The 15,255-nt window shown below is 37.5% G+C and overlaps 1 protein-coding gene across 3 annotated transcripts in view; it reads left to right on the top strand.

Moving 5' to 3' along the window:
- Window positions 1-15,028, top strand: part of PRRC2C (proline rich coiled-coil 2C) — a 66,998-nt gene extending 51,970 nt beyond the window's left edge. For 2 of the 3 annotated variants that reach the window (XM_068985846.1, XM_068985845.1), the window contains exons 26-33: window positions 3,729-3,841; window positions 4,085-4,221; window positions 7,043-7,274; window positions 7,500-7,607; window positions 8,887-9,105; window positions 9,428-9,531; window positions 9,925-10,051; window positions 13,187-15,028. In XM_068985846.1, the coding sequence (XP_068841947.1) occupies window positions 3,729-3,841; window positions 4,085-4,221; window positions 7,043-7,274; window positions 7,500-7,607; window positions 8,887-9,105; window positions 9,428-9,531; window positions 9,925-10,051; window positions 13,187-13,444 (1,298 nt within the window). In that variant the 3' untranslated portion in view covers window positions 13,445-15,028. Of the gene's footprint in view, window positions 1-3,728; window positions 3,842-4,084; window positions 4,222-7,042; window positions 7,275-7,499; window positions 7,608-8,886; window positions 9,106-9,427; window positions 9,532-9,924; window positions 10,052-10,895; window positions 11,133-13,186 lie in introns of all 3 variants that reach the window. The other variant, XM_068985844.1, reaches the window with a different exon arrangement.
- Window positions 15,029-15,255: the final 227 nt, after the last annotated feature.

A 15,255-nucleotide genomic window follows, 5' to 3' on the forward strand; every position in this document is an offset into this window, starting at 1 on the left:
ATCGAGAAGCTCTTTACTTCCTCTTCACTTTCTGCCATACGGGTGGTGTCATGTGCATATTGAGGTTATTGATATTTCTCCTGGCAATCTTGATAGCTTGTGCTTGTAGCTTGTGCTTCATCCAGCCCAGCATTTCTCATGAGGGACTCTCCATATAAGTTAAATAAGCTGGGTGACAATATACAGCCTTGATGTACTCCTTTTCCTGTTTGGAACCAGTCTGTTGTTCCATGTCCAGTTCTAACTGTTGCTTCCTGACCTGCATACAGATTTCTCAAGGGGCAAGTCAGATGGTCTGGTATTCCCATCTCTTTTTTTTTTTTTTTGGTATTCCCATCTCTTTCAGAATTTTCCACAGTTTATTGTGAACCACACAGTCAAGGGCTTTGGCATAGTCAATAAAGCAGAAATAGATGTCTTTCTGGAACTCCCTTGCTTTTTCGATGATCCAGCAGATGTTGGCAATTTGATCTCTGGTTCCTCTGCCTTTTCTAAATCCAGCTTGAACATCTGGAAGTTCATGGGTCACGTATTGCTGAAGCCTGGCTTGGAGAATTTTGAGCATTGCTTTACTAGCGTGTGAGATGAGTGCAATTGTGCAATTGTTTGAGCATTCTTTGGCATTGCCTTTCTTTGGGATTGGAATGAAAACTGACCTTTTCCAGTCCTGTGGCTGCTGCTGAGATTTCCAAATTTGCTGGTATATTGAGTGTAGCACTTCCACAGCATCATCTTTTAGAATTTGAAATAGCTCAGCTGGAATTCCATCACCTCCACCAGCTTTGTTCGTAGTGATGCTTTCTAAAGCCCACTTGACTTCACATTCTAGGTTGTCTGCCTCTAGGTGAGTGATCACAACATCATGGTTATCTGGGTCATGAAGATCTTTTTTGTACAGTTCCCCTGTGTATTCTTGCCACTTCTTAATATCTTCTGCTTCTGTTAGGTCTGTACCATTTCTGTCCTTTATTGAGCCCATCTTTGCATGAAATGTTCCCTTGGTATCTCTAATTTTCTTAAAGAGATCTCTAGTGTTTCCCATTCTATTTTTTTCCTCTATTTCTTTGCCCTGATCGCGAGGAAGGCTTTTTTATCTCTCCATGCTGTTCTTTGGAACTCTGCATTCAAATGGGTATATCTTTCCTTTTCTCCTTTGCATTTCACGTATCTTCTTTTCACAGCTATTTGTAAGGCCTCCTCAGATAGCCATTTTGCTTTTTTGCATTTTTTTTTCTTGGGGATGGTCTTGATCACTGTCTCCTGTAGAACTGTCCATAACTCATCAGATAGTTCTGTCCATAGTTCTGTCAGTTCTAGTCCCTTAATCTATTTCTCACTTCCACTGTATAATCATAAGGGATTTGATTTAGGTCATACCTGAATGGTCTAGTGCTTTTCCCTACTTTCTTCAGTTTAAGTCTGAATTTGGCAACAAGGAGTTCATGATCTGAGCCACAGTCAGCTCCTGATCTTGTTTTTGCTGACTGTATAGAACTTCTCCATCTTTGGCTGCAAAGAATATAATCAACCTGATTTTGGTGTTGGCCATATGGTGATGCCCATGTGTGGAGTCTTCTCTTGTGTTGTTGGAAGAGGGTGTTTGCTATGACCAGTGCATTCTTTTGGCAAAACTCTATTAGCCTTTGCCTTGCTTCTTTCTGTACTCCAAGGCCAAATTTGCCTGTTACTCCAGATGTTTCTTGACTTCCTGCTTTTTCATTCCAGTCCCCTATAATGAAAAGGATATCTTTTTTTTGAGTGTTAGTTCTAGAAGGTCTTATAGGCCTTCATAGAACTGTTCAACTTCAGCTTCTTCAGCCTTACTGGTCGGGGCATAAACTTGCATTACCATGATATTGAATGATTTGCCTTGAAAACTGAACACGTTAATCAGAGTTAAATTGTAAATAAACGATTGAAAAATATTCAGGCTCACTCATGATTTAAATTCAACATAAAAGGACAGTAAAGCGATTTGGAAAATATTAGGACGATTGATAATACTTAGCATATTTAATACCCAGTATCTGTAAGGATCCATAGGTATTATTACTAGGCTCTTAAAGCACATTGCTAGTGAGCATATAAGTTGGCATAATTCTTTTAGAAAAGTGTCTCAGAATGTTCTCTGTGTTCATCATCACTGTCTGTGGTTTGAGGGCTTCTCACTGCAGTGGCTGCTTTTGTTGATAGCCAGGCTCTGGGCACTTGGGCTCAGTAGCTGTGGCACACAGGCTTAGCTGCTCTGCAGCATGTGCGATCTTCCCAGACCAGGGATCAGACCCGTTTCTCCTGCATTGGCAGGTGATTTCTTTACCACTGAGCCACCAGGGGAGCCAGTTTGGAGTCTTACCGTATAGATAAACCTACTTGTTAATCAGAGATATATGTATGGGCGTGTTCATTCATTGCCGTACTGTTTATAATGATAATAAAAGCAATATGGAAAGTTCTCCCAAACATACTGTTACATAAAAACAACATAACACAAAGTAGTGAATATAAACATGGAGAAGAAATCTGATAAGAATCTATACCAAATTCTTTTTTTTTTTTTTATTAAATTTTAAAATCTTTAATTCTTACATGTGTTCCCAAACATGAAACCCCCTCCCACCTCCCTCCCCATACCATCTCTGTGGGTGATCCCCATGCACCAGCCCCAAGCATGCTGTATCCTGCGTCAGACATAGACTGGCGAAGAATCTATACCAAATTCTTTCAGTTACTATGCTCTTAAAGCACATTGCTAGTGAGCATATAAATTTGCATAATTCTTTTGAAATATTTTGCCAAATTCTAGTTGGTTCAGTTTAGTTCATTTGCTCAGTCATGTCCTACTCTATGCAACCCCATGGACTGCAGCATGCCAGGCTTCCCTGTCCATCACCAACTCCCAGAGCTTGCTCAAACTCATGTCCTTTGAGTCAGTGATGCCATCCAAACATCTCATCCTCTGTCATCCCCTTCTCCTGCCTTCAATCTTTCCAGCATCAGGGTCTTTTCCAGTGAGTAGGTTCTTGGCATCAGGTGGCCCAAGTGTTGGAGTTTCAGCTTCAGCATGAGTCCTTCCAATGAATATTCAGGATTGACTTCCTTGAGGATTGACTGGTTCCATCTCCTTGCAATCCAAGGGACTCTCAAGAGTCTTCTCCAACACCACAGTTCAAAAGCATCAATGCTTCAGTGCTCAGCTTTCTTTATAGTCCAACTCTCACATCCATACATGACTACTGAAAAAAACATAGCTTTGACTAGATGGACCTTTGTCCACAAAGTAATGTCTCTGCTTTTTAATATGCATCTAGGTTGATCATGGCTTTTCTTCCAAGGAGCGTATAAACTGGCATAATTCTTTTGAAATATTTTGCTAATTTCTAATTGGTAGATTTAAAATTAGGGTGGATTTGCTGGTTCGTTTTCAATTTTTGTGGATTATATAAGATTTTGCTAGTTTATACCCCAGTGGCAGTATATGAAAGTGTTTTTTTCTTACCTTCCACAAGTACAAGAGTGTCATTGTTTTAACTTGCATAACCTGTCAGGTAGAAGTGTTACATATTTTTCCTTCTGCATCTTTTCACATTTCTAGTTTTTCCTTAGCTATTTGAATTTTCAGAAGGTTCACTTAATATGAAGTCTGCTTTAAAGTTTGGTTTGAGGTTACTGTTTGGAAGATTCTGAAGGTGAGACACTCATTGCTTCTTGTTTTTGCTGCTAATCTGTAGCTCAGATCCCGGCTTTCTACATGGACACAAGTCATCTATTCAATACCCAACATGCACGACTGGCTCCACCATCCTTGGCTCAGCAACAAGGCTTCCAACCAGGTCTCTCTCAGGTAAATATCACAGGCTTCTTTCACCCTATCATGTTTATGGTGTAATAGTATTTGGGGGTTCAGTTTAGGACTAGTAATGGATTGAAAAGGAATTTTTGATGTTTGCATTTTGTTTTGTTTTGTTTTCTAAAGGAACTGATACATAGCATTAATGTTATGTTGTTTCATGTCTCACATTTTTATTTTCCAAATGTGTCACTTGTGTATATGGTGTTCACATACTGTTTTTACATTGCATTGCAGCCAACTTCAGTTCAGCAGATCCCAATCCCTATTTATGCCCCACTGCAAGGACAGCATCAGGCCCAGCTGAGTTTGGGTGCTGGGCCTGCTGTTTCCCAGGCTCAGGAACTATTCAGTTCTTCACTTCAGCCATACAGGTAAATGCTTTATAATTATGTTTGTGATGATGTTGGAAACAGTGTAATTGCTGAACCTTCTTGCCATATCCTGTCTATTCCCTCCTTCCCCCCAAAAGCAAGATGACCTTCTTATAAACTGCATTATATAATTGTGTTGCATGTATGTCATGAACTTCAGCCTCTGGTAATTTCTATCAGACTTTATTGAACAAAGTGAAGCTTCAGAACTTCTTGAAGAAGAGGCTAACGGCAGTCCCATAAAAATTAGAAATCACAGAGGAAAACTGCTTAAGGACCTAAAGGTGTAAGTGCCACCTCACTGCTAACAGCTGTAAATCAGACTTGCTCTGTGTAAGAGCTAACATACGACAGATGATAGCAGTATGTAAGGAGGCAGAGGCCAGGATGGAATGTAATAAAAGCGAGAGAAGTGGTGTCTAAAACAGAGAACAGAAGTAGTAGTGATGAGTATATTGTAGTATATGAGTATAATATAGAAGAAACCATTCTTTTGAAAGATTCATCCTGTTATCTTTGCAATTAAGCACATAATAAAAACTGATCTTTATCTAACTTTATATATATTACTCAGCCCTTGACATACACTAACTTATTTGGTTTTCCCAAAACCAGATAAAGTAGATTAAGTCATCCCTATTTGACATTTGAAGAGGTTGTGGGTTTTATTTTGTTTTTAGCCTAATGTTACAGTACAAATAAATGGCAGATCCTGGACTTAACCCAGGTGTCTCTCATCTCCAACTTAATGGGACTGGCAGGGTGGGGTAAGAGTTGAATGATAGCAGTGATCATGGCATAACTCAGTCGTCATCATGGTACATCCGTCATCAGTACTCATGGTAATGACTATGAACCATCAAAAAGAAAAAGAAATTCCGTTCAGGACATTCAGTGTAAATAAGCTTGCAAAATTAGGCATTTCCTTTTAAGTGATTCAGGTAGAATTTCCATACTTTATAGATTAAAATTGGCATCAGTTGATATAGCTCATTTCTACAGATCATGTTTCATTCCTAATGCAGGTGGTTTCAGCTAGTCATACTTTCTCAAAGGAGCAGAATTATGGGTAACTTAATAAATGTGGCTCTCACGTTTGTTTTTTATTAAAGATTATTCAGTAGCATTGAGTATATCTGTATAATTAATACTAATTATATAATTATGATATTACTCTTGTCATTTACTTTGGTTATTCCAAAAAATTCTCAGTACAAGTAAAATTATTTACCCTAGATATAATTATAGGCAGTCTCTTTCATGTTGTTAAATTTGAGATTATATTGAAATTTGTAGTAGAACTTAAAAGTTGAGTAGAGGGACTTCCAGTGGTTAAGACTCTGCACTTAAAACAACAGCAACCAAAAAACCAAACTCCACAAATGTAAAAATCCAGAAAATATATATTCATTAAAAAAACTTCAGTAGATTTAGAAATAGCAAATAGATTTAATCTCAAAACCAGTCTCCTTTTAATTGGCTATTTGAAACACTGTTGAAACGTTTGCTACCTTTGAGCTGTGTTAAACAGAGTTCAGTAATTAGTAATGTCTTCAATAGTCATGGGGGATGGATTTGCAATGCACCGACATTCTGTCTTTGTAACCCCCATTTTAACAATTGCCTTGGAAGATGAACTTTTTAAGTATATATATGTGATAAGTAATATGTGTGTGTGTGTATGTAAATATCTATGTAATTGTGACAAATGCCTACCTGGAAGGCACCAGTTTCGACTTGAAAGTAGTTGTTTGTATCCCTTCCACATCATTCTGCTGTTTCATGTTCTGAACCTAATTAGCGTAGTATTTATTGACAGGGAATCATTGGAATTAATTTCTGCCGGGATGGGGTAGTTTTAACTGTATCCTGATGTTTTCTCATTTTATGTTTGAAGCATTATAAGTAGATGTTGTAAAAGTTAGTTGTGTCCCTAGAAAGGTGTTCCTGCTTAATGGGTTTTGTTCCTGCCTCCATCCCAGAAATAATAGGGCAGTCTAGGGTTAGATTTCAGCATTGTATGTTTTTAAAAACCCTTCAAATATGCAATACAGTATTATTAACTATAGTCACTATGTTGTACACTACATCCCCTTTATAAAGGAGTCATATACCCTTTGACCATAATACTGTTTTGCATATTTGAACATTGCTAAGAGAATAGATCTTAAAAAGTTTCTCATCACAAGAAAAAAAAAAAGTGTAACTATGTGTAGTGACTGATGTTAACTAGACTCATTGTGGTGGTTATTTTGCATATGTATGAATACCAAATCATTACATTGTACACCTGAAACTAGCGTAATGTTATGAGTCCGTTATGCTTCAATTAACAAAACAGAATTTTGTGGGTGCTTCTGTTGTTAACTACTATCTGCTTTATTCCATAGAGGTCTTGAAATATATGTACTACATGTTTATATATGTATATTATGTATATATTACTGTAATGAAATACAGATATTAAAAATCAGAACTGTTGGTGCTATAAATTCGAATAGACTGGTAATACCAAAGAGAAAAACAACAGATTTGGTTCTGAGCTTGCTAATGAACACAGGAAAATAGAATTATTCTCATTGTTAAAGAGAAGAAAATTTTTAGCATTTTCTCAGCAAGAGTAATAATAAGCCTTTTCCCAGAAGTTTAACGTGCAGAGCTTTGCTGTATATGGGGCTCAATAAATCTTGAAACAAGTGCTTTAGACACTGTCTGTATTCTCTACCTCTTTAGTTATGCTAAGTAGAGTATTTGGTCATTTGAGATAGTCATTCTTAAGAGTCCAGATTAAAACATGCCTTTCTCTTTAACATTTCTGTAGATCTCAGCCAGCCTTTATGCAAAGCAGTTTGTCCCAGCCATCTATGGTCCTTTCTGGTACTGCCATCCACAACTTTCCAGCTGTCCAACACCAGGAACTCGCCAAAGCACAGTCAGGTCTTGCCTTCCAACAAACTTCAAATACTCAACCTATTCCCATATTGTATGAACATCAGCTGGGTCAGGCATCAGGACTAGGAGGTTCTCAACTCATCGATACGCATCTTCTCCAGGTAAGGCAAGAGCTAGAATCACGCACTGTATTTGTATTCCTATTCAGCACATTATTTAAGAAATAATTTTGAAAGAAAAAAAAAATGTTAAAACACAATGAAAAAACAAGATCTTCCTTTCTGTCTAATGCTAATAAGATTCATTGAGATTACTTTGAAGTCATAACCTTTTGATATCTGAATTGGAAAGTATTTCAATCTTACTTCTTACAAAATATTTTCTAGGCTAGAGCGAATCTTACCCAGGCTTCAAATCTTTATTCTGGACAAGTACAACAGCCTGGTCAGACAAATTTTTATAACACTGCCCAATCACCAAGTGCTCTCCAGCAGGTAAACTATGGCATGGTAAATTTCCTCAATTTTCTTTATTATTGTTGTCGCTATTGCTTTTGTTGTTGTTGGGGGATTAAAATAGAACCAAGATGGGGAGATGGTCCAGTGGCCTCAGGCTTTTTTTCTGAGGAATTTAGGAATTCTCTGGGGTCCACTGGTAGTGGGACATGTTTCAGTCTTACACCACCCCTCCTCTCACCCCCACTTCCCATAAAATCAGTAATGCTCTTTACCTCTTTTTAAAGGGGACTTCTTTTATTTATTCATTAATATTTATTTTGTATCCTTTGCGGCACACAAGGTCTTTTTTGTGGCATACAGGATCTGTAGTTTGGCATGTAAGATCTAGTTCCCTGACCAGGTGTCAAACCTAGGCCCCCTGCGTTGGGAATGTGGAGTCTTAGCCACTGGTTCACCAGAGAAGTCCCTAAAATAGATTTTTCTATAATCAATTATTTTAACAAAAGATTCCACAAGTCTAAAGATTTGAAAACCATTGTCCAGGACATGCAGTTACATGTAAGTGTGATAAATGTGTTACCCATCCATGCTAGAGGTGAAAGAAGACCCTGAAGACCACCCACACCAGTTAATATAATACATAGGACTGTGTAGCAGAGTATGATAGAGTAAAAATAACAAAAACATTTCTTAAGTATATGAATGTAATAATAATTTTCAGTGAAATGTGTATGTTTATGAAACTGTCTTCTGACAGTCTCATAAATCATCTTACTCTTTAAAAAGCTGGTGGAGGGCTGGAGGAGAGAGGCAGACCACTAGTCATTTTCTCAGAGCTATTTTTGGTGGTATTTTAGGGGGGAAGTTAAGAAAATATTACCGTATTGACATTCAAATTAAATACTATTTGTATGACACCAGAAAGATTTTTTTTTTTGTCAAAGCTCATTTGACCACACCTTAAAATAATATAAAAAATGTCTATTGTAAAAATGAAAGTTCTAACTACTTTCTTAAAGTGTATGTTCATGATTTTATTGTATTCTGGGGTTATTAAGATGTATTGTGGATTCAAAACAGTCATAATTATTTCATACAGAGTTTCTCTACCGCTAATCTGTTTTATTGTTGCACATTTAATAAAAGAATGGAGTGGTCACTAATCAAGGTATTTACATGTGAAATATATTAGTAGATTGAAGTATTCTGTTTAAAATCTTACTCAAAAGTATTTGAAGAGTCATGTATATAGTTAAAGGGATATACATACAACAGATAAGCAAATTGCTGCAGTTTCTGTTTGCTTATTTTCTAGGTTACAGTACCTTTACCAGCATCCCAGCTTTCTTTGCCTAATTTTGGATCTACGGGGCAGCCTTTAATTGCTCTGCCTCAGACTCTTCAGCCCCCATTACAGCATACTGCCCCACAAGCACAGGCCCAGAGCATGAGTCGTACTGCACAAGTAAGCCAGCCTTTCAGGGGATTGATCCCTGCTGGAACACAGCATAGCATGATCGCAACCACAGGAAAAGTAAGTGAAGAGAAATGTATGCAGTTTCTTTGAGAATTTAAGGCCATGAGTTTAGATTTATGTATCTGTATAGTCTATAAGAACCAAGTCCATCAGCTTCTTCCACTCCCCAAAAAATGTCAGGCTCAGTATACTTATTTTTTAATCCACTCACTATTAATGTGTTTAGGCCCTGTGATTTTACCTTATAACAAAGAAATCATAAAATCTTGTTCTAAGGTTCTTCCTCTGTGCCAGATGAAATTATAGATAAAATACTAAACACAGCACTTTAATTTATGGGATTGCAAAAATGTTAAGTTTACTTTATGCTCTTCCTCAGATGTCTGAAATGGAACTAAAAGCCTTTGGAAGTGGCATTGATATAAAACCAGGCACTCCTCCAATCAGTGGCAGAAGCACCACACCAACATCTAGTCCTTTCCGGTAAAATGAGCATTTAAATTTGCTTATAGAATTTCCAAATAACTGAGTACCATGTTTCTGTTAGATACTTAATATGTCACTTTTCCTATAATAAGCATAAGACATTCTCATAGTTTTACCCACAGTGTTAAGCTATTATTTAAGCTTAATTATAAAAAGGAATGTATTTGTTATACTCTATTTTAAGGGGGAAAAAAATTTAACCCTGGGAAAATCAAGGTAGTATGCTTTCTCACATCTGCACTTCCATTCCCAGCATAATGTTTGATAACTCCAGTAAATGTTCATCAACTACCAAGTATGATGAATCTGCCAAAAGCATTGTCTCTAAAAATCTAACAGCATTACTTACGTGGCGCTACTGTTACTGACCAGTGATGGCTTCTTTCCAAGGGCTACTTCCACAAGTCCGAACAGCCAGTCCAGCAAAATGAACAGCATTGTCTATCAGAAGCAGTTCCAGTCAGCCCCTGCCACTGTGAGAATGACACAACCATTTCCTACACAGTTTGCACCCCAGGTGGGCAGATATAAATGAGAAATGAATATTTCTTACTTGCAAGTGATTGCTAATCTGGCTAATTCTCTGACTTTATAATCCTGCCATATTATAACCAGTTTAGAAACAGTTTTTAGTAAATTTATGACATTCAAATATATTCTGTACAATTGTTAGCTAGACACAAGTAGTAACCATATAGTGCTAAAGCAGACAATTGAAATACAGTCAGAAGATTCCCCACACAGCTCTAAAAATTTGTTTCCCTCCCAAACCTTTTATCTTTTGAAGAAGCTGACTTTTCAGAGAAGGGTCCCAGTGCTTAACATTTTCTAGTTTTAAAGTTGGGGAGGGGGGTTTGGTTTTTGTTTTCTATAGGCAACTATATGCAATTGATACAGAAATTCTAAAAGACATTCTAATATATGTGTAAACATGTTGGCTTCTCTTCCCTTCGCTAATCATTTGGAAGGACTAACTAAATTGAAAAGAACTCTCATATATTTGTTGATCAGTACTATTTTCATTTATCTTCAGATTATATTTGGTATATGTGCCTTTTCTGCAGTTGTATCTTTTTTAAAAGATATCCTATTTAATAGCTTTTCTATTTCCCCTTCAGAATTTGTAGCTGAAATGCTAGAACCAGCTGAAGTGCCATAGCATGCTTTGCCTAATTTTTGTCAGATTCTCCAAGCATGGAGAATGTTTCTTCTTGGTCCTGTAATAGAATGGCACAAACCCATACACTTCCTTTCGCTGGCAGAATGGGCACAGATTTACTCTGGGATAAGCCAACCTAGTCTAGTTGGCAATTTTTTTTTTGTAACAGTTCAATGTTGTATGTTTTGTTTTTTTCACTCAGATTCTCTCTCAACCTAACCTGGTCCCTCCATTGGTAAGAGCCCCACATACTAACACCTTCCCAGCGCCTGTTCAGAGGCCACCAATGGCACTGGCCAGTCAGATGCCTCCTCCGCTGACCACAGGCCTCATGAGCCATGCTCGTTTGCCACATGTAGCCAGGGGTCCTTGTGGATCACTATCTGGAGTCAGAGGTAATCAGGCCCAGGCTGCGTTGAAGGCTGAACAAGACATGAAGGTTAGTACAGTGTTAACAGCCAACAGAGCACAAATCTGTCTCTGAACCATGTCTTAAGATGCCTCTGGACCCATAACTGCATATCCAGGCATTCATTGTCTTAGCAGACTTAACCAGACTAACTACTTTTGTTCATCCCCACCTCCTTTTTTTAATTTAATTTTTTTTCTTCCTACTCCCCCCACCCCACACACACACACACACACACACACACACTTTTCTTTTTGTGTTTTTGTTTTTTGGTTTGTTTCTTGTTTTTGCAACTATAGTGAGCAAGCAAGTTAACATTTTAAACTCTGTGGCCAAATGAATTGTTGATAGAATAAATGTTTGAGATCTGAGTTTAGCTGCTTTATTTTTTGGGAAGAGCAAATAATTAATATGAATTATTACAGGCTTCCCCATTTTCTTTCTTTTTGTTTATTCTTCCCTTCCCACCCCCACCCCCATCCCAAGATATAAATCATTGTTATGTGAAAACTCTGGAATGGGTAAGGCATGTTATCTTGATTTTTCTTCCTTCATGAGTCATCCAAGCATTCAAGTATAGTTTTCTTCTCAAACTGGTTTCATATCTTTTTTTTTTTTTTTTTTTTGCCTGCCATCTGAGGCGTCTGTATTCCACAACTGATTGTGTAGTTGTAGATGAAGAATTCAAAAAGCACTTTGGGATCCTTCATGATAAAAGGCACTGATAAACATGAGGTTTGCTAAACGCAGAAGGGTGCCTTGAGGAGTCTGTGTGGGGACAGTCCTTGCAGCTTAAACTTAACCTGTCTGCCAGGACAGCTAGCTGAATAATTTGTTTCTGTTTCTATATTTACTTAGACTTGACTTTTGAAGTCTTAGTACTCCTGCCAATTTTGTCACTATATATATCAGGCTAGATGAGAACAAAAAAAAAGCTTACTGCTTTCAAATGGGAAATGTCCATAGTCACACTTTATTCTGAATTAGAAATATGTTTAGGACAATCCTGTTAGAAAATTCAGTTGATTCAGTAAAGTTTCTTTCTGGGTTGATGTCCCTTGTTTGTGATCCTGAATTTAAAGATTGCCCTGCAGTGAAACACTTGTTGAATGTTATCTTTTATTAATGGTGCGTACCTGGAATCTCCATCCATTTGTAACTATTAAAAATACTATATGTGTAGAAATCTGTGGAAACCATTTGGCCTTGGTTTCCAGTTCTATTGCCTCCTTGCCACTTGATTTTCCTACATCCGCATGTTGGAAATTACATTAGAGCTTAATAATGGGGTGGAAAAGGATACAGATGTCATGAAATTGCTTCAGATCTTTGAATAGTACAGGTTACCTGTAGAACATGAAGAGCTTTTGTTATATGCAAGAAGTGTAGAAACTTTAGTCTTAATTGTGTATATTATGGTGGTATAATTTACAGATTGACGTAAGTATATTCTTAGGGGGCACAGCGTCAATAAAACTAGGAAATTATTTTACCAGCTCAGAATGTGGTAGGAGCTATCAGAACTTAGTGATCAAGTGAAGTTGTAGTTACTAATTTCTGATGCTCTTCCCCTGCAGAAGAGAGCTGTGGGAAGAGGACTCAGCCACAAGACATTTGGTCCTAGGTGTTGGTAATGCCACAATATAAGTGCTTCCTTTTCATTTTATTGTAGACCACATATTGATAAATAGAAGTTTTAAGTATTACATTTATATGTTTTCAAATTTGCAAGCAGACTCCCTAAATAAAATTTGATATCAATAAGTTTTTTACAGAAAAGATACAAACCAACAGCAATTTATATTTTATTATTTTTTTACAAGGGCAAACTTTGGAAAGATGGTGGGAGGTGGTCCTATTCTTTTCAGTTTTGTTTTGTTTTGTTTTGTTTTGAATCACATGGAATGTTTTCAAAAATAGGAAGAAATCTATCCATTAAAAGCTGACAGATCAATGAGGTACTTTGGGGCCAAACCAACGTGGGGAAAACTGATTTGTGATTGGTAAAAAAATTTGAACTGAGATTGATTGACAGGCTTTGGTTATACTGCAGCATTTTCAGTTGTTGTTTCTCATTTTTTAAGGCAAAGCAGAGAGCAGAGGTTCTTCAGTCCACGCAACGGTTCTTCTCTGAACAGCAACAGAACAAACAGATAGGAGGCAAAGCCCAGAAAGTGGACAGTGACTCAAGTAAACCTCCTGAAACCCTGACCGACCCTCCTGGTGTCTGTCAGGAAAAAGTAGAAGAAAAGCCACCCCCTGCACCCACCATAGCCACCAAACCTATTAGAACTGGACCAATCAAACCTCAGGCGATCAAAACCGAAGAAACAAAATCTTAAAGTCTGTGGGTTATTGCAGAGGGTAGGGGAAGGGAGAGGGGAAAGAGGGAGAATGAAGTTAGACAATGCCGTCAGCCAAAGGGGTAAAGTGGCCTCTGACATTATCCTGTCCAGAGCTTGGAGGTGCACAAGGGACATAGGAGCAATTTACACTGACACAGAGCTGCTGCACCAGTAAAATGAGGCTTTGCCAGCTTGCACCTACTGTATAACATGCACTCTGTTGACGGCCATGCATCTTCAGCCAGAATTTGTACATGAATACATGCACACATTCCTTGAGTGCATATAATGTAGAACTAAAACCCTTATGGTTAGATGAAACACCAGAAATATGAGGGAAATAACACCACAGAGGAATAGCTCAGCCTGAACAATGTGATGATCCCAGCTAAGACATCAGATGTGGTTTCCCTCATGTTCTTGGAATATGGTTATAGCATTTATGGGCTTGGTGGTGAAGAGCAGAAGACAACTGGTGCTGGATAGAGGAGCCTTATTTTTTATTATGGCAGCTTGCTATTTTTGTAACATGGTGATTGAGTTGAACACAATCAGAGTACAGTAACTGATCTCCCCTTCTTCCTGGATGAGTGAGCAGATGATGAAATACTGACGTCAACATCCTTGAACATATCCAAGTGGGCAGTGTTCGGCTACTGCTTCTGTTTGAAATGATGCTGTGTTTTGGTTGTGGCCCAAAGCTTTGAAGTGCTACTTGGCATCTCCTTTCTTCCATGAAGCTCTTAACCATTCAGACATGATGGGGTTGGTTAAATGCTACTTAGGTTGAGTCCTGCTTGCCTCTCTTCAGTCATCTTTGTATGAATCCAATGGTTGGTTTTTGTTTATTTTTTTAAACGGTTTTTAACTGATGTTCATGAAGAGCAGTACCTAGAACTATGCCAATAAAGAAAGGAAATCCTATCTAAGAAGGTGCATTTCTGTACCAGAGCTGTGTCATAACCATCCTTTGGGCCCTCTGCTGGAAAAGTAGAATCAAGTCTCAAATAATGCCTTTTTAATTATATCCTCTAGCATTCTAGATGTAGGACAGTACTGTATCATACCTCTGTGAATGTAAAATATCTTGTACCTGCTCTATGATATGTAGTAGTGACCGTGCTTTATCAGATCTGTTTTTAATGACGTTATTCTAGAATGTTTCTTTCCAGATGATGATTGAGAAATGTAATTTTAAAAAAAAAATGGTGCCAGGTACCACAACAGTAACAGAACTTTGCTGTTTTCTGAGGTTTTGTTTTTTTACTTTTTTTTTTTTAATGGAGTGTGCTGGATGTCTCTATAATTTTGTTCAGATGACTGCAGAACTTGGAAAAGCTGTTGCTGCTATTGATGCATAACATACTGCTATTGGTCTTTTTATATAAATAAATAAATCTATATATATATACATATATATATAATTTGAATTTTTGGAAACTTTAGCTGTGCTGTCAACTTTGGAAAAAGTATCCCAGTTGTACCATGTTGGGTTGGCATTGTACAGAAATTAACAGCCATATTGGTCTAGAAACGTTAAACATAATTTTTTCCATTTGTACAGGGGTAACACACTGTATTAAATATGTAAGGTCTTATCTACATGGGTTTGATTACAGAAACTAATAAAGTATTCTCTAAATAATGAGTCTTGGAGCTTCCTATCAGTTCCTAAAATCTGAAGTAAGAGTACATAATGCTCTAGGGGGAAAAAATACCACCCCAAAACTCGATTTCTGACTTTGAAGAACTATAAAGCTTATTCAGTCAAAAGAAGACTGTCTTTTGAGGATAGTATTTATGGCCCC

Source organism: Capricornis sumatraensis, chromosome 14 (assembly GCF_032405125.1).
Source record: "Capricornis sumatraensis isolate serow.1 chromosome 14, serow.2, whole genome shotgun sequence".
NCBI lineage: Eukaryota > Metazoa > Chordata > Mammalia > Artiodactyla > Bovidae > Capricornis > Capricornis sumatraensis.